The sequence below is a fragment of the Wasmannia auropunctata genome, unplaced genomic scaffold (assembly GCF_000956235.1).
Source record: "Wasmannia auropunctata unplaced genomic scaffold, wasmannia.A_1.0 LD336103.1, whole genome shotgun sequence".
In the NCBI taxonomy this organism is placed as follows: domain Eukaryota; kingdom Metazoa; phylum Arthropoda; class Insecta; order Hymenoptera; family Formicidae; genus Wasmannia; species Wasmannia auropunctata.
Genome location: NW_012026787.1, coordinates 1,455,151 through 1,481,738, shown reverse-complemented (window position 1 = coordinate 1,481,738; position 26,588 = coordinate 1,455,151). Strand labels below are relative to the sequence as shown.

At 37.4% G+C, this 26,588-nt stretch overlaps 2 protein-coding genes across 3 annotated transcripts in view; both read right to left on the bottom strand.

Moving 5' to 3' along the window:
• Positions 1 to 1,167, bottom strand: part of LOC105457526 (protein downstream neighbor of son homolog) — a 6,474-nt gene extending 5,307 nt beyond the window's left edge. For both annotated transcript variants that reach the window (XM_011702237.1, XM_011702246.1), the window contains exon 1: positions 1,018 to 1,167. The gene's annotated coding sequence lies outside the window, so the exon portion shown is untranslated. The remainder of the gene's footprint in view (positions 1 to 1,017) is intronic.
• A 3,319-nt stretch (positions 1,168 to 4,486) lies between these two features.
• The window catches only part of LOC105457521 (lachesin-like), a 41,938-nt gene continuing 19,836 nt past the window's right edge, over positions 4,487 to 26,588 (bottom strand). The window contains exons 2-9 of the mRNA XM_011702231.1: positions 15,785 to 15,906; positions 13,658 to 13,949; positions 11,854 to 12,015; positions 8,028 to 8,177; positions 6,998 to 7,148; positions 6,182 to 6,330; positions 6,041 to 6,100; positions 4,487 to 5,338 (exon numbers count right to left, since the gene is read on the bottom strand). Coding sequence (XP_011700533.1) covers positions 5,217 to 5,338; positions 6,041 to 6,100; positions 6,182 to 6,330; positions 6,998 to 7,148; positions 8,028 to 8,177; positions 11,854 to 12,015; positions 13,658 to 13,949; positions 15,785 to 15,906 — 1,208 coding nt within the window. The 3' untranslated portion in view covers positions 4,487 to 5,216. The remainder of the gene's footprint in view (positions 5,339 to 6,040; positions 6,101 to 6,181; positions 6,331 to 6,997; positions 7,149 to 8,027; positions 8,178 to 11,853; positions 12,016 to 13,657; positions 13,950 to 15,784; positions 15,907 to 26,588) is intronic.

Sequence of the window (26,588 nt, the reverse complement as noted above, 5' to 3'; positions counted from 1 at the left end):
CAAAATTATGATAAATATAAGTTAAGCTGTAATAATATAAAGTAAATAAAGATTTATCTATTACAGATCTGTAAAACATTAAATAATTAAATAAAGTGTTTATTCATTCTTAATGCTAAATGGTTCTTTTAAACTTTATTTTAGTTTTTTTTAAATTACCATTTTACCAAGTCCCCAAAATTATCTTATCATTTACCGTAATTTACCAAATAAATTATCGTCAGATTGAGTCATTTTCATCTCTAAACATAATATATAAAGATATGAAAAATTAAAATTGGTTCTTCTTTATTTTGGAGTAAACCCTACTGGTTGGCAAATTACTACGAAATAAAGTAGTAATTAATATATACATGTTCTTCAACCTCTCCTTGAAGTTAGGCTTGTATTATCGCTGCATTAGATTGCACTGTAACTTTCTATCTCGCTTTCACCAAACTTCAAATATATGTAGCTATTTCTTTTTAAGAAATGCTTAGCCATCTGAACTTGCAGAGGTATTGGGGGCATGTTTAAAACGTTTCTTTCAAAAATCTAAATATTCATAGATCATGACATCATGACAGTGTTACATTTATATTATATTGAAAAAGTCGAGCCAAGTCCAGACAGCAGTTGAGAAACACATTCTCGACTCTGTATTTCTATGTTTCCTAAATAATCATCAGTCATGATGTACGAATATTTAGAAAGAAACACACGTCTTAATATATCCTGATACTACTCTTACAAGTTTAGATGGCTAGGCATTTCTGTTCCCGTAGTACAAGTATATATATGTCAGTTCAGCTATAAAGAATAGATCTTATACAATGTCTATAGTTATTCCAATAGGAGTATCCAATAGGAGTATATCCAATAGTCATATAGTATACTAAAGCTTATTGAATTATTCCGACAACAAACTGTTGAAACATATATAGGTTAAGTTGTAACTTTTCGGCGACGACGAAGAACATTCAATTAAATGAACTACTAATTGATTTACAATTTTAGAGCAAAAAAGGAAATACGTACCGCTTTTTATTATTTGCTAATCACTCGTCAATACGGATTGATTATTAACGTAAATTTTGTCATCTGCTAAAAAATGAGGTTAGAAACGCGATATATCGTATGTTGTATATACCATTATACACAACACATTCTTCACAGCTGTTGCGCTGGTTGCGCATGCGCGACAGTGAAGCAGCAAATGTGCAGTAACGTAGGACAAAATGAGCACAAAGATTTTAATAAGCTTAGCAGCACGTGTAGATAGATTGTAAGATAAATTGTTTTACTACATTATTTATTTTAATAAAGATCTTATATAAAAAACTAATTACAAAATTTATAAATTATAAAATTAAGAAAATTAAGAAAGAATTTCAACCTTATTCATGATAAAAATATTTTTAAGGCTATATATGTATAAATTAGAGTTACATCTAAAAGATAAAGCAATTTGTATTGCATGTAATAAAATCATCAGATATTGTATTTTATTATTAAATGCAGATTATTAAATAATATTTATATATTAAATAATAAAATAATATATATATATTAAATTATATATTATATTTATTTATTTGTGTATATGTGTATAAAATATATAAAATGTATCAAACTTCTCAAAAATTAAAAAAAATTTTGTATAAGTAATTAATCGACGATTGATGAACCCTTTTTTATTATTAATGTGCACTTTACTGAAGTCGCATTTAAAATGCGCATGCAAAAATCTACCTGTCTAAGACACGTTATTTTGATTTTAATCTCTGTCTTTTAAAGAAATTAAGACAAAGTTTTAAGCCACACTTAAAATTAAAGCAATCAAAATGGTGCAATCAGGCCTATATAAGTCCTAAGAACACTCTGATTCGTGAAATATGAAACTATTATTACCGGCAAATGATTGGCTCGATTCGATTGTTTCGATACTTCAAAAATTGCGTTTCGATATGTTTTGAATTATAGTTAATCGCTCAACATGTCGCAACAGATCAAATTCGAATTAATTATAATAAAGGAGTATCGCAAATGTCTCATGAAGTATATATGTTATATATACTTAATTTGACGATCCTAAACTGAAGTTCAAATTCCAAAATTTTTAAAATTCATTTTCCTTTACCATTTCTTAGTTCTATATATGTGGCGTCTGCAGGAGCCGTCGAGACAACATGTGCTTCATATACAATGAAAGCTCTACAACTCGTACTTATGAAATTACGGTGGCTAGACTAGTGGATTACATGAAGAAATAATATATATGGAGTTTGTAAAATTAAATACTTAATTTTCGAGAAGCATGTACACTCGCTCACTAAAAGGTTGCGACACTTTCTTTTTTATAGGTTTGAAAACGCACTAATATTTTGCAAATGCGGACCACGATTGGTGTTATACTACCTCTAGACTAAAGATAGTACATCGTGGTTTGCATTTGCAAAATATTAGTTATCTATAAAGTATATATTACGTATATTAAATATAAATTAGAAACCTATAAAAAAAAGTGTCGCAACCTTTTAGTGAGCGAGTGTACATAAGTTATAACGCGCGTGTATATGTATGTGCATGCACGCGCGATATTATATGAAGTCCGACCATCGATCCGGACCTCGATCCAGCATCGCTTTAAAGCAATTAATTTTTTTTTGTTCTCGGCATACTCTGATACGTATTAATGGCTTTTCAAATCTATTAAAGTAATACATATACCTATATATATAATAGAAATTTAGCACAAAAATTATTATTGTGTTTTGATAAAACAGGCGGGTCCTATCTCACTAGCGAACTTGACAACTGTTGGTCAATAGCTCCTTTAACTGATTGGTCCAGAGATGCAAACACAAACGCATACTGGCATACGTCAATTGCTATAATTAATAATAAGTGTGATGCATAAGGTGATTGAAGATAAATCTGTTTTATCGATTATTTATGGATTAATCAATTTTCTTATTGATTTCACAGAATTATAATTTTTTTCCCAGATTCAAATTTAAAGTATCGACAATAATTAACAGACTGCGATAAAAAACAAAAAAGAATTAAAAAATTATCGACTTCTGCAGTTGACTCATGACAATATTAACATATATATGTGTTACATATATAAAAGTTTGACTTTGTATATACGCATGAAACGAATGTAAATTGCGATCGAAATTACATAGAAAGAATATAGTACTGTGTTTTTACTAATAAGCCTAGGGTTTTAGACAATGTACTTGTTTATTGAGTGAGTCAGAATTAACGATATTGTAAGAAGTTCATTAATTTAAAGATATACCATTGAAAAGTCTGTTTTAAAACAAACTCTTCAGTTTCAGTGGTATCTCTAAATGAACTTCTTACAATATCTTTTGTCTCACTCAAACGTGCAATGTTCTTATCTAACTTATTGAAGTACCATCTGTTGCAAAATGTGCACTTACTACTAGATGCATTTTTGCTATCTTTACCTTAGCTAAACGTACGAATTACCATAAATTGCAGCCATAAACATTTCTTTTTTCTTAGACTTTCAATCGTAGCTCAAAAGGCTTTGTATTAGTTGTTCATGTAATCCGATTCGGGGGACGTAAGCATTTTATACATATGAGCTACAGAACTTCTACACTAATGAAAATATAATATGTTTATGTCAAATGACATATCTGTACGGTCCGAAAAAATGTAATTTTTTAATTTTTTTTCGTTTTGACTACAAATCTTTCGTCATCTTAATGCATTTTATGTCTATTTTAATCCTGTAAAAGGGCTTTTAATTCTGTTCTGTCATTTCGAAGAAATCTTTACAACTGCAACCTTATAAGGACCTTTGTAACCTTTTGTTTTGTTTTTATAAGATATAAAAATAAAACAAAATAATAAATTCTTTAATCTTTTAAAACAAGAAAACAAAAATAATACTATTTCTTACAAACTAAATTTAAGCAGTTTAAATTTTACTGGGGTATGTTATACCCCACCTAGTGCACGGAGGATTAAAGAACCTTCGTAGATTGGAAGGTGGCGTCGTCTAGTGGACGACATGGAAACATAATGTTACTCTATAAAAATTTGAAAATTTATTTAGACAAAACAAAATTAATGATGTAAACGATAATTGGTTCGTTTATGAACAAACATTTATTTAAAAAATAGATTTAAATTAGAAAATAAATTTACCTAATCTTCTAAAATACGTTAGTATTACAATAATTTCAAGATCATGCTCTTAAATATATACTATATACGATATCAATAATTCTATTTTATATATAACGAGAATCAAATAAATTTGTTGTAAAGAGACTATACACTCGTAAATTTCTTTTGCATTTACATAATTATGATGTAGAAATACTTACCTTTTTATTTGACATTTTACTATATAAGTTTTGTTGAACAAGCGAGATGAAAAAGTAAATAATAAGAATATATAATAAAAATAAATTATAGCACTAGCAGCAAGCAGGCAGAAATGACAAAACACGGGACAACAAGATACAACGTTCGATCCTTATTTTTATTTCGAAACATCAAAGTTTTCCGACGTTCAAAGTCAGTCAGCAGCGCGATAAATTAATGACAAAACGACCGTTGATTATTATCAATTCATAAAGCATCCCCGCGATGGCAAATCCCCCCTTCCTTTCGAATTCGTCAATTCGCGTATCGGTGTATTTCGGGCACGGTTCACGCTATCCGCATCGATCGTATGTAATATCTCCGTCAAATATATTTCGAGTGTAAAGTATATTAAAACGAGTTACAATTGATGTAGCAGTTTTAGTTCAGTGCCGATTTCCGTTTGTCCGACGATGCCGTATGAAACAAACAGCGCAAATCGAGCTTTGCTCGGCCGATCCGCGAAGCGCGAATCTAAAGCGACGCGTACATTGACAACATTCATTGATCTAAAAATGTCTTCGACACTCGGGAGTAGGAAAGGAAAGTAGGAAGAATTTGGAGTACCGAAGACTCCGATTTATTATCTTATTCTCATTCTCTCTCTCTCTTTCTTTCTGTCATTTTCTCTCTCTCTTTCTTTCTCTTTTTTTCTTTTTTTATCTCTCTTTTTTTCTTGAGCATGCTCTTGTTGATCGCTTTCATACGTCCTCTACCATACTATCTCTCGCACTCCGCGCATTCTCTCTACATTCTTGTCTTTTTTTTTTGGCACAAAGTCATCCGGCACTAAGTAGCTTAGCGGTGACCAGTAGTGGATGCCTTCTTCACCGTGGCCATAGTATCGGTATGAAGAAAAACATCGATAGGATGTGCGACAAGCTGCTACTTCCGGAGAAACCGCCGACGCCGCTGCTGGCGCCGGAACTTTGAGCAGCCTCGGCTAAACCTAGAAAAAAAATCACACCTTTTCATTGAGAAAAAAAACTGCAAAATCAATAGCGGAATCGATTGCGCTAGTAGAAATCGGCCAAACTACTGATCGCTGAATCTTATTGCGACAATAGAATTGATAATAACACAACGAGAAAGGAATTGCTTTTTTATTCTGAACTGGATCTTTGTGCTTAATATATACTTCATTGTGAATTTATATACATATCCAGTTCCATAATTAACTACGCATCGATTTAATTTTCGGTCTTGAAACACAATTCTAAACTAAAACTAGGATAAAATATCACAAATTGACAGCAATTTAATAATATTGATGCTAATAAACATTATATGCTATAAACAGATTATATCGCAATGTTGCAGCAACAATGTAATATTTCAGCTATATTGCAGAAATATTACAATGTTGCTGCAATATTGTAGTTATAATCTGTGTTTGCTGGGATTTTAACACTATAAAAAATTTATTACGAAAAATATACTCCCCTGCCAGGGTTCGAACTATAGGACCTCTCTACATCCCGTGACAGGCGTTTTAAAATTAATGCCTGTGAGTAGTAAATCTACTCGTTACACATATGCGCGCGCGCGCGCTACACGCACACACACACACACACACACACACACACACACACACACACAAAACAGATTTACTATTCATTCGTTATCAATTCTGTCTTATATATATACTTACCACCGATAATAGAAACGTGATCCTTCGCTCGAGATCCTCTGTCGAAGCCAATTTTAATTTCTGAAAGTGGACCAATGTGGATTTGAAGATCTCAAAATACATAAAAATCGAAAGCGTGTAACTCGGCCGCGTACAACTCACCATACAATCTCAAAGTTCCGTCCGCCTTTCCTAGGCTATTCGTTGAAACGCATTTGTAACTACCGACGTCTCTATCCGTAAATTTTTTGATTAAGAGCCACATCAGGACCGTGTATCCCGTACGTTCCTCCCGCACGCTATATTTCGGTCTATGGATCATATAAAACGATATGTGAGTCTTGGAATTCGTTTGTTTCCGGCATGAAAAGGAAAATGCTGGACAAGAAATAAAAGATTTCTACCGAGCGAGCGCGCCTTTTAGCGTCATTTTCCCATACAATACAGAAAAATCGCGGAAATAACACGCGAAGATCGTGAAATATCTGCAGGACGCGCGTGCAAATATTATTGCGCAGGTTGCTGCAACATTGTTGGAAGATCGCTGCAATGTTCACCTTTTACATCGGTTACATTTAGAGAGTCACGAGAGTTTAGTGTTGATTTAGTAACAATTGTACTATAGTGTTAAGGAATACTTATAATGAATTTATTAATCAAATTTAATCAGAAATCAGAAAAATGCTACATAATGCCATTTAACGAAATTGTTTCGATATCACATTTAAATTATCGCAATGTAATATTTTTAACTCAAAACGTTGCTGCAATATCGTCTTGTTGGATAAAATTTCAACAACCTTGTTGGAATTTTATAATTCAACACCTTGGCGATATCACCTCCGAGATTTATAAAATCCTAACGTTGATGCGTTCCGTGCTGCGTGGACTATATATCGTTCCTTCTATATCTCGAGTCGTATTGAGCATACGGCGAATGATTATTCGTATTAAGAAAATAACGAACGAGAAACTTACCCTTCCAATAACATTTCGTCTTCCGTGCCTCGTTGATTCTTTACCCAATAATTGATCGTGTTCGGAAACGCTTCGACATAGCACTCGAGCTGCACGTCTGTACCCAGAGGAGCGCCCAATAGCTGGTTGGGTGCTTTTACGACAGGTGCGACTATGGAAATAAAATGAGTCTAGAAAACGCGAGGAGAAGCCTTCTCTCAAATGTATGAGGAAAGTCTCAAAGATAGAGCTCGTTTTAAGAAGGAAATGAAAATTTGATTCTCCTCTGATGAACGCGTACGTCGAAATCAAGCTTTCTTTACGAGAGCTTTCTTCTTCGCTTTTGTCCTGTCGCGTAATTGAAGCGCGGACGCGCGCGAGTTCTCACAACGCAAAATAGCTTATGAAACTAATATTACATCCAGGACAAAATATTCTTGAACCTATTTTGCAAATTGTAATTGGGGAGTAAAACAATAAGGGAGAAATTGTACGGGGAATTAAACAGTAATCAATCTTTATAAAATTACTGCTTCGTTAAAAATACTGCTTCTCAAATAGGAAAATCAAGGAAAGATGTCAAGTTTGGCTATTTTTCGGTTGACATAGAGACATACTGATATGTGTTAAATCCTGATGTTTTACTTAATAATTTTTTTATCAATAAGTGTGATAGCATTATTGTTTTTAATAATGATTTCTCTTATATTTTCGATGTTTTCTCAAGAGATAAGCGATATACATCATTCGATTCAGCTTTAAGCAGGCCTTTAATGTGCCTTTAATGTACATAATTTGTACATATCGGCATTTCATGTTCAGTCGGAAAACAGCTAAAACTTAACATCCTTTCTTTCATTTTCTTCTTTTCGAAAGTATGTCTTATTTTCGAAGCTTTCCTCGACTGTCGGCAGTTTTCTCTTTCGAATCGCGATAATTTACGCGTCTTGACTACATGAAAAATATTAGCGAATTACTTTTCGCGAGACGTAATCTGCAAATCGGATCGGAACGGGATTGGTACGGATCGTGCAAGCGAAACGAGACTTACAATTCACAGCGAGCGTCACCCGTTTGCTAACCGCTGGCGGCACGTCGTTGCTGGCGATGCAGAGATACGCCCCCATTTGCCGCCTCTCGACACGGTAGAAATGCAGCAGCGAGCCGTTGTAGTGGTCGTGCTTCTCGAAAGTGCTACCACCTGCGTACACGGGAGAAACATTTTACCGCGTCCGTGGAAAAACGGGATCGATCGCGATCCCGTGCCCCCTTTCTTTCCGTTCGCTTCGAACAACAACAGAGCTCGAAACAACAGAGAACTGTCGGCGATTACGTCGGATTACTCCATTACGATTACTCCATTTCCCGATTAAGGAGCGATGCGAAGCGAGCGGAAAGTTCTTCAGTCAGATCGGGGAAAAAACCGTGTCAGGCAAATTTGATTGGCGAGCTGAGAGAATCGAGTTCTCTGTAAAGAATTAAAGCACTCCCCTCTGTCGAAAGTAAACCTTATAAAATAAATCTCCCGAAAATACATAGTTGTGCGACTACCACGGCTACGGTATACGAATTCAAGGATAGCTGATCGTACAAACAAGATATGCAGATAGTTACGTCGACCAGTTTTGGTAACTCGAGAGACTCGAACCATGAATGTGAGCGTGTGCGCCAATTTACGCGACATAGCTTCTCTCTCTCTCTCTCTTTCTCTCTCTCTCCCCTCTCCTTTCCTCTCCATGTAACATACACGCATACAAACCGAGATACTATCCAAAGGAACTCTCAGCTGCGGCTTTGCTCTCACGTTCTACCCGTCTTCGAGGTCAGTTCACAAAGCGGAACTTGTTTCAACGAGCTTACTCGTTACATCCTCGCGCTCGTCTACTACATTCTTACGCTAAATCTACGTATCCGCGAAGAATACTAGTTCAAAAAGTTTTCTTGCTCTCTCGATTCACCGCCTTACTCTCTCAGCGGTCACTTTCTCTCTGTCTAAGCTGATCCTCGGGATCGTGACCTCGCCGTCGTCTCGCGACATGGAGAAATATCGATAAGCACCTAGGATTTATTTCGATAAGCTATCGCATTTAATTCTTCATTGACGATAACAAATTAAAAATTTCATGTTTGAATTAGATATGTCGGACGAAGAAAAACGCGCGGTAAGCGTTTTATACATATATTCGCGCACGGGTTAGTTTCTATGAGAAAGAAAAAAGGAAATCTTTTTTTTTGCAGAAAGGACAGTTTTACGATTTTACCCTTTGACATGGCAAAATCGATAACCAGGCGGCAATAAAGGTAAGTGTAATCGGGAAAGGATTCGTTCGCATTCCCCGACTTTGATAATAGTTCTCACTTTAACGCGTCCCGACCGAGCAACTACGAGGTAACTAAGATATTAGTAGCAGTTAATTATCCTATCAATATTGAGTTATGCTGGCGCCGTACAGCATCTATTATTCGCGAGAATTTCGCATTCATCTCGACTATCCTGAGGCATTGCGCAATCTTGCTCTTGATTGAGAGTAGAAAAAAAGAGATTGCAACTTTAATTTTTTTTATTTCCTTGCGATATTACTTTTATCATCGATTTTGTTGTATTAAGATGATTTCATCTAAGGGAAGGAGGGAGGGCAAATAATGACGGATTTTTTCTTCTCTCCCGTACAAACTAATTTCAAGTTTATAAGATATAATTTTTCATTAAAAGAATACTTTTCAAATATACAAAAAACTTAATTAGAGTTTTTATAAGTCATGTATACGAGCTAGATTTTCATAAAAACTGAAACCTACATTTGTCATTATTTTCCCCATCCTATGGATAAATAATGACTGCACCTTATGGGACAATTACAAAATACATAATTCTTTACTCTTAATCGATCTTTCTTTTGACATTTTGATTAAATAAGGTAATTTATATTAATTTCTATACTCTGCCATATGTAAATTTTTATTTATTGATAAATAATAGTAGTAATATTATTTGCCAGTATTTTTTACTGAAAATCACATTTATTCTGGATCTTGCCTTGTAACTAATCTCACATTATCCCAAAATAAATTAGAAAAATTATATTCAAATATTAAAAAAGCTTTTTGACATTGTCATTATTTATCCAACTAAAAATTGTTATTACTTGTCCCAGGAGCTACTTTTTCCTTTAAACTTTACTAAGAGAAATAAAATTAATATACATGTATAGGAATTAATTATATCAAAATAGAGGAAAAAGATACCGTTTGACATAGAATGGGTTAAATCTCATTCAACGAATCAGCAATTAAGAAAATATAACTTCAAATATCAAAAAAAGATCCAGGTTTTACCTTATTTCACAAATGCAAAATTTTTAAACTTCTCCGCTAGCTATATTTGGCTTTTGATTTTTACGGCTTTTTCAGAAGATGATTAGATGCTTGAGAACTGTCTTTCTATTAACGAGTAGTGTTAAAATAGACGCGGGAAAGAGAAGAAATTTAAAGTGACACTATGTCTCCCCTTCCCTTAATTGCAAATCTGCAGAAATATCGATATTATGTTTTGACCGCAATTATGTCGCAAATTTAAATTTAAAAAAATTGATTAATAGCACCTTGTAGTTATGATAATGTATTTACACGGGGTTGGAAAGTAACGCGTTACTTTTAACGTTGTTACTGTTATAATTACTTTTTTTCGGTAACAAATGGATAATGACGTTACATTTCCTTATTTATTTATAACGTTAATGGCAACGCAGTTACGTTTTGTGGGTGACGATAACAAATATAATTATTACTTCATTTGTACACGTACAATACATATGAATGGAACGTACATGAGCGCGTTTTAAAGGAAGGGAATGTTACGTTTAATCATATTGCGATAAGCACTACAGCTCTCGTGTGAAACTAGACAATTAGCGACGTAAACGATTAGATGCTATTCTGAGAAAAAAGATCATCAAAAGATCATCGAAATCATTCGGTGAAAAAGTAATGGAAGTTGTAACGACTCGTTACAACTTTAATTTTTCTAACGGTAATAAGTTACTTTTGTTTAAATCAGTAACGAATAACGAGTTACTTTTCAAAAAAGAGTCCGGTAACAATAATTAACGAGTTATTTTTATAAAGAACGTAACTTTCTTAATTCTGTACATATACTGTATTGTAATAAGATGACATCAAGGCCAATTTTGTTATATTTCCTTTTTTCTTAAAAAAGGAAAATTCATTGTTGCTCTAACAATATCTCATGAATCTCTGTTTACAAGATGTTCGCGATAAAAGTATACTTTTGGAGAATCTTCTCTTTTACTTCGTAACGATCGACTGGGCTAGACGAATAGAAGAAGTTAAGGACAAAAGAAGCTAATAAGAGTCAAGCGCGGTACTTAATGCGCAAAAAATAAATTTTTTATAATACTTTTATAAGTATTAATCAAAATCTCAAATAAAGTATCATTCTCCACACACATGCCAAGATTAATAATTATCCAGTGCGTGTCTATCATGTTCGGTTAGTAGATCGAATGATCTTAAAGTTTGGGCCAAGTGTGAAACTTTTTGATTTGTGTCTATCATGTTCGGTCTACTAACCGAACATGATAGACACGCACTGGATAATTAGTTATCTTGGCATGTGTGTGAAGAATGATACTTTATTTGAGATTATGTACTGCTGAAGATGGCTCGAATCTGAGCTAAAACGTCTAGATGTCTATGCATTTATAAATATTATTAAAAATTTATTTTTTGCGCACTAAGTATCGCGCTTGACTCTTATTAGCCTCTTTTGTTCTTAATTTTAATCGAACAAGAGTCCGTCAGTATCTTGTTTAAATAGAAGAAGGATGGAAATTTAATTTCCCAATGAAGTCTCCTACCTGCCGTGGAAGCCCTTATGATGATGGGTTCTCCATCCTCCCGCCGCCAGGACACTCTCGGAGGTGGGTGTCCTGTCGCGCGACAGCTCAAGGTCGCGTTGTCACCCTCTGCCACTGCCAGATCGGCGCTGGTGTCACCCCCATAAACGATGTCGGGCGGCACTACGGGGCACAAACGGGTCATATCAGTAAATTGGTAAACGGCCACCTATCCTTTCCTCCCTCCCGCGTGAGTACTTTATAAAAGTCATTACGTAAAACCGGCACTTCGCTGGAACGTCTTTGAAAGAACGAGCATCCTCGAGGCGCGTTTAGGTAAGGCCGCGGGACGCGATGCGAGGGGAGAGAATAGGTCCGCTTAAGTAGAATGTTTGCGACAGGGGACGAGAGATGAAGAGGTAATTTTATCGGGAGGGTGCTTTTGTGTTTTATATTTTTGCGTTTGTGTTTTTTTCGTGCGTTCGTTTGTCCGTTCGGGCAAAGTCAAAGGTTTTGCATACGCGATGTTCTCTCCATTTCTCGTTCCTCGCGTATCGATTTGCGTGCTCCTTAAGTAAACGTTTAAGTAACGCTAATGTTATGCATTACTTTTCGGTAGAGTTCGCAACATCGTCTTTGATGTTTAAGAAGCATATAATTAAAATTGATACCTTTCGAGAAAGATTATGCGCAAGCACGGCGAGAAATGAAGAGAAATACAATTCGTTAACAAAATAATTACCGTTAGAATTAATATTCTAAAGAATTTTTAGAACTACACAAAGGGAGTCTGCGTATTAAATTCCTGGTCTTTAATTCTCAACATCAATTATGTTCTGTAATGTGCGTTATTAGATTAGTTCGGTGTTGTATACCGAAAATACTTTTCAAGTATGACAAATATCTCGTTGAGTACCTAGAGCTAAATTTCATGTTATTAACGTGTCCTACTAAATGAAATATGTAAGCGACAAATATAAATGTATCCCGTTAATCATAGTCTTGCTTTCAATATTTAAATATGTGCCAAAACAAAAGCAATCGTCTATGGTTAATATATGCTTGGTAGCATGGTTAAAGATATTTGGGTTGTACAGGGTGTTGCATATACATATTAGGCAGTATAAAGCTAAAAAAAAATAAACGACAGAAAATTACGAAAAAGTGGAAAAAGTTGAAATTTTACGTAAAATTTCGGTTATGTACGTTCTAAAATCAACTACAAAAAAATAAAATAACAAATAATTTTGCTTGCAATAGCTTATGTACCACAATAACCATATTTTGCTGTAATTTTAGGTAAATAACTTTTAAACAAATAAATTGATTAAAATGAACTTTTACCCGAATGTTTATTAGAGTTTTATTAATATGTGATATATGCAAAAAGTTTTATTTTTAATTCATAATGCTACTTTCTCATTAAATTTGCAAATGAGTAGAGCATTAGAAAACGCGATTGTATAAGAATCCGTACAAACAACAAATCAAATAACTTATAAATTAATAATTGAAAGAATTGTGCTTAAGTTTTATACAGATGCTCAGACGTAATAATGGAATAATCAATGCAATTTTTATATTTCTGATAAAGCTTTGACATGTGACACATACATCCTTAAAGACAATGCGCCACGGAAAGTTCATGAATATTGCGTGAATCTAAATTCAGAGAGCTGCATTTAGGGGATTTACAACTGCAATGCAGACCAAAGTGCATTACACGCAAGATTTCCTTACTCCCTGGATGGTAGAACGCGGCGTGACGCATATAATGCGAGACGCTGCCACCGCGCCGCGACAAGAGATAAGATATAACACTTACCATGTATGTCGAGACAACCGAGCTCGGATATCATCGGGCTGGTGTTGATCTGGCACATGTAACAATCCCTGTCGCTCTCCTTCAGCTGGCGAATGTGCAAACGCCACGTACCGTCGACGATTTCCTCCGTGGCCTGACTACTTCCGGTCACCCCCGAAGTGCCGCCGGACGCGCCGGCGGACGACCCGGAGCTCGCCCCGCTTTCGTAGGTGACCGTGATACGTGCATTGTGCGTCACGATCCTGGTGTGGATCGAGAGAATCGTCTGGTCCGAGGTGCGCAGCCAGCCAACCTGGAAAGGCCCCCGCGACGCGTCGCGTCGCAATGCGTATGCAACTGTCATTTCGTCGAATGGTGGTATCGATCGAATGTGATTGACGGTGTTTCCTTTATATGCTCTATTTGGAGGATACAATATCTCCTCTTTCTCGGCGGCCGAAAATACACAGAAAAGAAACCGCGGGCAGTAATATGTATAGTCGCGCGAAAACTAGTTACAAAGTAATTACAAGAAAGTATAAATTAAACCGAGTAAGACGACGCGCGATGTAAAAAATGAACTTGAGGAAGAGAAAAAGGAAGCAAAAGGAGAGAGGTTTGTAAAACAAAAATAAAAGGATATTATGAGAATTAACTCTAGCTCCGACAATTTGAAATGCACGTAATAAAAGAGAGAAAGAGATATTCGTATACGCCGACGGCAATAAGTTTTAATTAACGCAAAAAAAAAAGAAAGAATTAACGTAGCGTAATGGCGACGTAATGGCAAACGCGAAACGATTTGAGCGATTTGAGGAAGATGTTCGCAAACTCCTGAGTGATTACGGAAATATATTCATGAATGTAGATCGGTATCCCTCCGGACAAAAAGAAAATGAAGCGCGAAAGAAAATAATATTCTATGAGCGATTCTCGGACAACTGACGGGGATTACATGAGACGGCGTAAAATGGTTATGCCATACGGTATTGTGGTACGGTGCGCGAATGGCGCCGAGAGATTTGGTGGTAAATACTAGTCTTAACTTAGACTTAGCATCCGGGGCCATTCGGCTTATCTCAATTCAGTCCCGTCCGCCCGGAATAACCGTTTCCCCTTAGACAGAATACGTACATTCTCTTATTTTATAAAGAATGTTTTACGGATGAAATCCGTCGACCGACGACGCGCGTTCGCTCCGTTAAATATTTTTCCCCTTCTGTCGCTCACGTCGCTTGCGCGCGTCTCTTTTTTCTGGAATACATTCTGATGAAGAAATTTATTACTAAATGTTATCGAAGAGCGCGAGAATGACCTCTCGGCGGATTAGCGGATTACGAATGGAAGAAAGAGCGATTCTATACCCTCCGCGCGCGCACCCTGTGGCGCAAGAGAAAAACGACACTTTCACGTTGCTTTGTCCACCTCGTAACAAGCTTCGAGACGAGAGTTCCGCTGCAGCGAAGTCAATTTGACTCGATCTAACCACGATTTGTTTTACTCCTCCCGCGGCGCCGGCTTTATTTTATATTACTTCCGATGGCGAAAGAGCGCGCGCGACACGATATGAAGATTAAGCGCGTGTCGTCGGCGGCGACAAAAAGGGGAGTTACTTTTATGGCGAATTTTTCACTCGCGCGGCAATTCAATTTCGTCCGCGTAGCACGTCCTCGGCGAAACGCTACGTGACCTTACGTTTGCGATATCAGGACGGCCGACATTTGTTGCGATGCGTTCTATCATCGTTGCCGCTGCTGCACACACGGCTCTCGCACATTCTCCCGTTTCCGTTCCCGTCGCGACAAATCCGGACGGTTACGTCAAAAGCCCGCACAGCACTGCGCTTTGGCGTTCTTTTTTTCTTCTTTTTTTTCTTTTTTTAATTCGAGCTCTCGCGGCGTCGATGGGATCCATCCGTAAACCACGAGACCGGAATTTTCAGTGCCGTGCGAGATGCTGCCGCGGAAGAGTCAAACGATCATAAAAACGGCTCTTCGGTATTCCAAACGCGCGCGCGACCGGTTGGCGCGCAGTTGAAATCCCATTATGGGATAAGTACCATCAACGCGCCATCAAATGCGTGCGAATTTAATCCGGACGTATCCCATTTGTGTTTACGTTCACCCATTACCCGTGGTGTATCATTACCTTGTATTTACGAATGCTTATGTTGCGAACGCTGCAAGAGAAGACGACCTCGCGACCAATCGCGGCAGTCTGATTCCCAACTGGTGCTACGAAAATCGAGCCCGTCGCGCTGTTCGTCGAATCTGAAACATGATTGTTTTGACTGATTTAACGGCGCCAGCTCTCATGTGATTTAATGACAGACGGGAAGAAAGAGAGTGCAGAGAGAGATATATAGCAGGTACAGTCAAACCTCGATAACTCGAATCTCAAGGGAAGAGAAAAACCCTTGCAAGTTATAAAGTTATCGAAATTCGAGTAAAAAAGGGTTAACATATGAAAATTTGACTTTTGAAGGTTTTGTACGATAGTTTATAATTTTCCGATTATAATGGCTTTTGAATGAAAAAAAATAAGTATTTGACAGTAAATTATTTATTGCGTACATATAATAAATGTAATTATAAAATAAAATACCAGGCTATTACTCATGGTTACATATAGCTACAACTTTGAATTATAGAGGCAGCGACAATAAAAATTCGACTTATAGAGGTGAACTTCAACTTGTAGAGATTTGGCTACTTTAAATTCGAGTTGCAGAGGTAAAATAATGCATCTAAATATCTAGAGGTGTGCAAATCAAGCATCTGGGTGGTCGAATCAAATTGAATCGAATCTAAATTAAATTTTCCCAGATTTACATTACATGTTAATTTAAACGTAATAAACATCAAAATTTACGATTTATATTATTTTACGCAATGATTTAAACAAATTGAAGACCTGTTTTTAATTTACATCTCATTACAAAGGATGTTATGTGACATTTTGAATTAGAAAATATATAATTAATAATATGTGTATACACGAATAATTAAAATATTTTCGAATATTTTATTAATCTACATATATGGATATATTACATACATAAAAAAAACTTACTTATTTATTAGAGAAGAATAATTGGTCGTGCGGGAGATATAAATAAAGCAAATAAAATAGGCGATCGATTCGAAATCTAACCATTGTTGATTCGAAATTCTCGAATTATTCGATTTCGAATCTTACCGTGATTCAATTCGATTCGATTCGAATTCAAACTATTCGCACACCTCTATAATATCTGACAAATAATTCGAGTTACGATAAGTTTTATTTTGATTTATAGAGGTTTTCCGCAGTGGAGTGGATGGGAATAAACAAAATTTTCGTCTTATAGAGATTTTCGAGTTGTAGAGGTTCAAATTATCGAGGTTCGACTATATTATTACCATTTCACCATTTTGCAGAGGAGAGAGGGGAGAGAGAGAGAGAGAGAAAACTGGGTCATTTCCAAAGGTCTCCTTTCATTAAGTTACAACATTCAAAGGACTTCCATTTCCAAAATATTCTATTCTAACTTCTATTTCAAGATATACATATGCACGTTTATACAATGAAATAACCGAGATAACTTCCTGTCCGCGATCGACAATGAGTAATAATTTAACGTCATCCGCTATTTTTAACCTCGCGCCCCGCGCTGGCGGCGAGAGATTAATGGAAAAATATTGGAGGGTGGAAATTTTATCCCATTACCCCCTATTCATTACCGGGCGACAGTGAAATCTCCTTTGAAAATATTTCGACGGGCCACGCCGCGCGGTGCCACGCCGCGTCGCACCGAGGGCGGTATAATGTGTAAGTGCATGTCCCCAAAGTTTCTTAAGCACTATCGCGGAGGGTAGCTAATTATCGCTGCTTATTCACACGCCTGTTGGTGGATTACGACATCCCTAAACAGATAATGTCAAGTGGTCCGAAGTTGTGGGAAACTTGGGACGTACCCGTAGCGCCGCGGACGAACTTCGTAACCGGAGCGCGCGGCTTCGTAACCTGAAATTCTTGTTTGCGATACACACAGCGCGCGGTTCGATCCTTTTTTTTTTCTTTTATTCGACGACGGCTACGTGACGCGGCACGAATACTCGATAAATAAGCGCATCCCGCGGTATCCTTTTGTACACGCGCGTGCAAGGGGACGTAGATATCTATCTTTTAACAAAAGTATTACGACCGTACTCTATCATCCCCCGACGTGCCTTGTCACGCTCTAACGCGCGGAAATATAACTTAGAATTAAAAGAAAAAAAATAAGGAAAAGGCGAATGCTACTCGAATTTAAGTTGCCGCGAACGATCGTCTTTATTCCGCATGTCCGCTTTATCAGCCGATTATTCTGAGCGCTTTGCTCTTCTCTCTTTCTCTCTCTCTCTCTCTCTCTGTTTCTCTGCATTCGGTGACTTTCACACGACCAACAGAAGCTAACACTCGACGTAGGCAATATCCAAATTGCCTCCGCGGATTTAACGTTTCTGAGGTGGCACCGCGGGACAAATCGCCAGGGAAATGAAACGAGCTGCCAGATTAGACAGTAGCTGCAGCATCCCTGTCGTCGTAAAAAGAGGAAAAAAAGGAAGATGGCCGTACACCGGTGTGGAAACTCACACTCTTTTGTACTGAGTGAACGACCCGAATTCTCGGAAGGACACTGGAAGGATAGATGAGCCAAGAGAATGTAGAGAGCGGGAGAGGAAAAAAGTTCCGGACTTTTTTTGCTGTTTTCGAGTTATCTTAAAATATCTTTTGCGTGTTCTGTATAACACGGCGACGCGATTCAATTTCGGTTGATCATGGAAAACGGCATTTTTTTTCGCGATAGCGTAGCAAATAATTTTCCATCGGAAAATATATATTTTCTCAAAGAAAATAAAGGGACACTGTACGAGAAAAATATTGTATTATAACGGAAGACACACGCAGTGCCATGCAAGAAGGGCAATAGGATACGTGGAAGGAAAAGAGAGGAAAGGAGAATGTGGAAGGTGTAGAAAAGATAAAAAAAAACAACGTGGAGTAATGAACATATAGATTAAAAGTAAATTAATTAATTAAGTTGGCAAACTCTGTGTCACTCAATATTTAACAGATGTAATGTCAGGAGACTTTTAATGGTGGCAGGTAACAGGCACTGTCGGCGGCATATTTACGTTTCCAGTTTCGTTTCTCGAAACGGACGTGGATGTATCACCCCGCGGCAAGTCTGAAAATTAAAGTATACCCTTACCTCTTTCCCTTCCCTCTCCCCCCCCCCCTCCTTCATCCCTTCGTCCTCGTATTCGAGGCAATCAGCGACCAGACGTTCTTTGCATTTTTATTGCGCGCAACTTATCTATTTGGCACGCGGGACTCGCCGTCCCAACTTTGTGATTTCGCAATACGATTGTGTGACACGTACATGTAGCGGACAGGTGGAGGGAGGAGGAGGGCTTCTCGATCTAGAGTGAATTTTCGGTAGCCCCCTCTTCCTCCCTTCTCCGTATTTCGCGAAATTCACACGAACCCGCGCGGAAATGAAACACACGTTTATCGCGCGTCTATCTCATTAATAGCGTTAACTTTTGATAGCTCCCGCCGCGTTCGCGAAAGGCGTATGGTGACTCTCGAATAATAACGGACTCATCCCCGGCGCGCTACATCACGCGCTTTTCGCTTAGCGCCGATAACTGGAGAGAGAAAATAATCAATCATCCTCGACATTTTGCAATTCTCTGGCGTTCTCCCCTTCCCCTCCCCTACCTTCCCTCATCTCTCTCTCTCTCTCTCTCTCTCTCTCTCTCTCTCTATCTTTCGTTTCCCTTCTTACATCATTTCTTACCTCGAGTATCTCAAAATGGAGTCAAGGCAGGGAATCAATACGGTCGTCGCGTACCGCAATCATTTTCTCGCCTCAAACGAACGCCGGCGGAAAAGTCGGTAGAAATCAAATTCCGGGCACGGGCACGTATCTCGATAAATACATATTGATACGAGGAGATTACGAAGGGAATACGAGCCTGGGTGAGATTTTTGACACGTTCTCTCGTTTCTACGTGGCGCGCGCGCGCGACGGACCGGTTTTTTTTTTTCGGTGAGCAGCGCGAAAGGAAAATCGCTCCTTTAGCGATCTCTTGTTTTCCTGCACCCGCGATCGATTTGTTCACTTTGCGAGACACGGCCGCGTATTCTTCCGGAAATCATAAGTTTATAAATCTGGAATAGTACGCGAGTGTCTTCGAGGAAACAAGGAAAACATGAAAGTATATATACCGCGTTATAACGATCGAGCGTGGGAAATCGAGGCTCGTTTTCTCGATGCGCTCTTTCGATATGTATAATTAATCGATTTGCAATTGTATTTTGTCAATAGGCGTAGCCGCTTGAAATTTTTTTACGAAAGGCAAAAAACTTGTATAATTTTTTGATTCAAGCTAATAATAAAAGCTTTCTTTTTAATTAAAAAAATATTTGTTATTTAATTAACAAAACATATATAATATGGGATGAGAAATACGCAATTTTTATTTATTAAAATACAATACATTTGACTGATTTTGTAACTGGAGAAAGGATTGAACTGACTTTTCTAAAGTATCTGTTATTTTTATTTTAATATTACAATTAAAATATAGATTAATGTAAACAAAATTTTTATAAATTTTTATTTAAATCTTTATTTGAATTATTTTTATTAATCTATTAATATTTTTAAAAAATTACATGGTGTATTATGAAACATCATATTTTTAATTATTTATTTGAAAAAACAATGTCTTTTCCTTTTTTATCTTCATGTCAAATTCAAATTAAAATATTAAACACAAAGGAAAAATTGGTAAAACCAGTTTTATAAAAAAATAATAAATAATAAAATAAATAAAATGAAAAATTTTACTGTTGCAAATGCAACTATACAGAGTGTCAAAGTAAGAATTTAACTTCTTTTGCCATTTGACCTACTTTTCTCCCTCGATAGTTTCTCCTTATAGGATTCGAACTATTTCTGCACATTTTTAAAACGTTCAATTCGTAACCGAGAAATTAAGAAAACCAAAGGTTCGAATATTTACTCTTCAGTATTTTTAGATACAGCCGCTTTTTGCATACTTAACAAAAATGAAAATACTTAGGAAGTTTCGGAGTAGGAAGGGATTCTAAAATCAAGAAGAAGAGAATACCGTTTAGTATAAATCGCTGGAAGGAATGCGGGATGATTCAACTCCGTGTAACGTGCAACGGAAGTTATTATTAAACGTCGCACAGTGATCTCTCCGAGCTAATGAAGGACGCAAGAACTATAAATCTCTCGTGCGAGATTCGATGTGTATATGTATATGTGAATGTTCAAGTACGCGTATAAACTTCTCATGAAACTTCAGACATCTCAGGAATATTCCAATCTCCGAGTACACCGAGCAGGCAGACGGCTCTAAATATGAAATTCTCTTAAGCGAGACCGGCACGCGAGGGGATCCTTTCCCAGCTGGATATATATGTATACACATACGAGTGCGCGCGCGCAAAATTTGCTACATGTATATATGTATGTGTATATATATATATATATATATATATATATATATATTATACATGTAGCAAATTTTTACTTTCGCTCGTATACGCTATGTGCGCAAGCATGTATTAGTATTATTAGTGTTACGGTCAAATAAGAGGTGAATCTGTATAAAAAAATGAGCAGAAATGTTAACATTATTTTATACCGAGTTACGCTTTCAGGAAAATTGAATTGGAAAATAGACACAAGACGATAAGATTCTTTCTTTAATTCGAAATTTGATTTTCGGTAACATTGTAGGGCAAATAGATGAATTCGATTTAACTACTCTGTTCGAATTCAACAGCGGATAAAAATACGATATTTTATTTAGAAAGAGTTAATCTTGGTATTCTGTAAATAACAAAATAATTGACAATTTCAATGATCTATTTATTTTCTATACCAGATGTAGAATTTTGTATTTATACTTGATGTTCATGCTGTTATACATTGCCGATTCGTATTCACAATGTATGTGTAGTTGAAAATAATTCCTGTTTAAAAAAGATGATGAAAAAAATATTAGTTTGCCAATTTTTTAAATAGAATTTATAATTTTTTTTATAGAAAAATGTATAAAATTGTACTTTTTTACATTTTTAACTTATCTTTTCAAAATGATGTCACTTGTACTGTTACATACGAATAACGGTCCGCTCTGTATACGCAAGACACCAAATTGCGTAAATTCATTAATAAAGGCATGCGTGTAAATTTATATAAAAATCATATTATTATTGGATAAAAGAGAAAAGCGAGGAAAATAAATTGAAAGGTTTGGTGCAATATTGGAGCCAGTCCACATTTTGTAACAACGAAAAAATTCTAAAAAGTTAAAGCTATATGAACTTTAGAGTTCACTCATTTTCTCCGTTTTAATAAAATGTTATAAAATGTGGATTAGCCCATTGTTGCGACAGGGGCCCTTCAATTATCCAAAACTCTCTGTATTGTGATTATTTCCGTCTTTGTATCGCAGCGCGTTAATGTTAATGTGTTCGTCTATTCAGCTGGAATAGAAACGTGAGTCACTTCGCGAATTATCTGGATATGATCGATTTCGTGACGCGTGCAACTGCATCCCGGAGCGATGGAGTATCTGTGAGCGATGATACTAACAATTGATAAGCATACTCCGAGTTCCTGAACAACCTGATATATCGATGTACCAGGCGATATATAAGCGGATTGGAGCGCGGATGGCGAACGCGCGCGCGCGGGAACAGTTCGATGGAACTTGGATGGAACTTCCGATTATTATGCCAATTCCCGGAGTAACTCGCTGCTCCTCGGCGACTCCGTTCAGAGAGATTAGATTCGTCTCTTGAAAGATATAATCTCCGGCGTTTCTCGCTAATAAAAGAAGATACTCGGGGGATTGTGAGTTAGGTGCAGGAAAGAAAAAAAAAATGTAGCGTCACGACAGTTTGTGGTTCGCACAGACGATCCTGCAGCCGTGATTTTAACGCGGGACGACGCGAGAGCGACTTTATTTGCTGTCCCAGTATTTGAGACAAACGCGTTTCCGCGCGCGAAAACGCGGATACGCGTTCCTAAACGGCGTCTATCGGAACGTTAACAACGCGCTCGCATTTCGAAGGGCGCACAGCAGTTCGATATCGTGTACATACATATATGGCATTATATGTACACGCGTCGAATAGCCTGGCTGTGCGTTCGCAACAGGTTCTCTCCTCGACGTTCCAAGTTTCTCTTGATTTTCGCGGGATCGTAGCGGGAACCCGCCATAAAACCGCCACAAAGTGTTCGGATAATTAAATCTTCCTACAGGCGATCGTTCGGACATTCATTTACAGATCGATATAGCGTAATCTTCTGCCGTCGATACAATCGAGCGCGTAATGATTTAACGCTGGAAGCACCAACGTTTCTTACTCACTAAAAGCGAATAAATTACTGTGAAAATGAAGAAAGTAAAAAAATATATCATCAGTATAAAGAACATAATTATTGAAAAGTCAAACACAATTTTTCTATCTTTTACATAAGAAATATAATATTAATCTAAAAAACTGAAAAGATCAATATAATTACCGCTTGATGCTTCTAGTGTTTAACGTGAAAAAAATAGGTTTTAAATCAAAATTTTTGTGGCATATAGTTTCGTCTTCAAGAAAATTAGACGAGTATAACGTCTTTTGTTATTTTTAAATTTAGATAATTTAAAGCAACGCTGCAGCTCGAAATGACATAAATCATCCGATTTGAAAGTGAATCGAGGCACGTATTATGAAACTGTTTGGAATAGATTTCGATCGGAATTATTTCGTTTTCCTTAGAAAACACAATAAGAATATATAGGAAATAATTGAATAATTCCGATCGGATTCTGAACAATTTCATAATATGTAGGTACCCAGAAAATATAAAAAAATATATTTAAAAATTTAAGACTCTATTTGAAGAAATAATAGGAAATAATTAAAGTCATTAAACAAATTCTTTGTAAAAAAATGTTTCTTAAAATATGACAACCTTTATTCTTTTAAATAAAATATTTGTTTATTATTTTGATATTTACATTGATTTTATTTTGTGAAGTATTATTTTATTCTGATAAGGTCCGCGAATTCATCGATCTGTGATAGCGTCGTTTAGATGCGAGCTTAAGATAAAAAAAATAGCACTTTTCCAATCTTTATTTTATTTTCTCGAAAATAAAGTTTTTACTATACAGGGAAAGATTTACTCTATATTTTCTATCTATTTTTTCATGCAAAATATCGAATCAACCGTGCTCTCTAAAATTTCCCTACACAACTATTCTAAATGCTGCTAGAAAAGTGAATATTTTCCTTTATGCGACAAGCATAGAATCTATCAGTTCTCGGAAAACACCAAATGTTTATCTTAAAATTCATTGACCATGTGTTAGAGGACGCTTCGGGAAAAAAAACTCGTAAAAGCGACTCGAGATTCTCGAGAACAGTGGAACGCAACGAAACAGTGAAAACTGGAACTTCCAACTGAACGATCTCTTTATATCCGAGAGAAGTTTCGAGGTCGTTTTCTCTTTCAGGAGGAGAAACAGAGAGAGAGAGAGAGAGAGAGAGAGGGGAGCATTCATAAACAAAAAGTACGCTTAGGGTAATTACAGGTCGGATAAGCTCCCGATTGAATTACAAAGCGTGACAGTGTTTGCGAATCCGGAATACCTCCGATACGGTAGAGATTTTCTGGTAGAGATTAGAAATCCGGATACAATTCACGACCGGCATTCCGTTTGATGGATTTTCCATTAGCCGCAATTATTAGCAATTAATTTTCAATCATCCGCAGCTTCGATTATACGACGTATTAACCTTCACTAAGCGCGGACCGTCGACAGATTTGATCGAACGAATTGTGGCGACGCGATCGAGTCAATTGCGTATCCATACATATCTCGTTTTAGTAAGCCTATACCTTTAGCGAGGAAAATGATAAACTTCTTTCACGACTTCATTCGCCAGTCTCTTTTCAAATGGATCGCGACGACGACGACGACGACGACGGAACGCTGGCTAAACGCCGACCTTGTTTCCCTTGTCGTCGCGCGAGACTAGGTAAGCGGTATACAAACGTCGATATGCAATCTGCTCGCTAACGACGACGTCGACGACGTGCATCGAGACCCGTACTTAATTAATCTTCGAACGGCGGTGGTTCCATGGGCGAGAGGGGGAGAGGGAGGGGGGGGGGTTCCCGGGCGCGCGCGAGCGCGGGAAGCGTGGGGAGGAATCAAAGGATAGCGAGCGCCGCTTGTATCGCGAAACTTGTTTATTGAATTGCTATGTCGTGCTGCGGTTAAATGCGAGGGGATGTTTAAACTCGCGGAAGTGAATTAAGAGTATCGAGTAACCCTCTCCCTCCCCCTCTCTCCCTTCCGCGAGAAAGTTTCCGAGTTTCAAGAAATTAGCAAAGTTCGAGGCGCGCGGTATCTACGATATGCGCGCGAAACAGAACGTTCCGGGGTGGTTGGCGCGGCGCGGCGGTTCAACGCCTCGAAATAAGAAGTCCGCGCCCTTTCGGCCAAATAAAATTCCCCTATTACTACGCCTGTGTTACTACACTGCTGGCGCCCGACCGTGCCCGAAACTGCCCAACTTGGGTAAACGTAATATTTTTTCACGGCGATATCGAGCGCTGGCTGAAATTCGTTTCGCCGGGGCAACGGCGTATATCTTTGCGGGCGGGAACCTCCCTCCCCCCCCCCCGCTTAGCCGCCCATTCGGAAAAATGCCGCGGCGCTCCGGCCAAGTTCCGGCATTTTGACCCAGCCGCGCGCGCGCGCCGCGTCGACGAGGACGAAAAAGCGACGATCAGAGGAAGCGAAGGAAAACGAAATTTGGCGAGTGCCCCGATTCCCCCCAGCGACGTGTACATATTATTTCACGCCGGTGTCATTCATGCCGGAAACGCGGAAAAACGCTTGTCATTCAACGATCTGACGGCGTAGGGAGGAGAGAGGAGGAAGGGTGGACAAATCCATTGAGCGCAATCGCGAGCGTGTCTGAAAAATCGGCTCTCTCTGCAACAACGCTCAAGTTTCACTAGCTCTGATGATATTTTACGCTCGCGGGATTTGCGCGAGCTTTCAATCAAAGCAACAATCGACCGATGGAATTTTCACGACCGTAAGTGGTTCAAAAAGAAACGTCGCATTTGTCTTCCCGTGCACACGTGTACGAGACTGAAATGTTATTGAGATTTATCGCATTGTATACTTTATTCGTAAATCACGATACTCGTTTTGACACTCGTATCCAGGCAATACGGAAAGTTACTTTTTAAAAGTAACTAGTTAGCGTTACTCGTTACCGAGTTAAAAAAGTAACCGTTACTAGTTACTGATTTTTAAAAATAACTCCTTATCGGTACCGTTACTTAAGGTAGTACACTCGCGACAATACCATCCAAAAGTTAGGCCTCGTCACGCGCTCGGTGGCGATATTCCCATTGCCGCCAGTGAGAAAAAACATTTGGTTGTGCCTATCCATAGACCGCACGCACACGCAGAAAAAAATTAATTCAGACAGACGCAGACTAACGCAGCTCGACTGGCCGCCTCCTTCACTCGCCTCCATATGTCAATAAAAATCGAAAATTATATTTTTTAAAAGACTCTATTTTCCAAACTAAATGGTAAAAAATTATGAATTTTTTTCATAATATTCATTTCATATCCCTTCATCACATACTCGTTTTTTATTAAAATCTCAATACTAGTTTAGGCCCTACAAAAATAAACGCGACAGTTTTATCAACTTTGTATAGGCGACACGTATAAAAAATGCAATTTTTAATTGCTTATATCTCAGTATTGAGATGGTCAATCTCATTCTAATTGCACAAGCGTGTCAACGACTTCTAGTACAACATATAGTTTCAATTTCAGAAAATTCT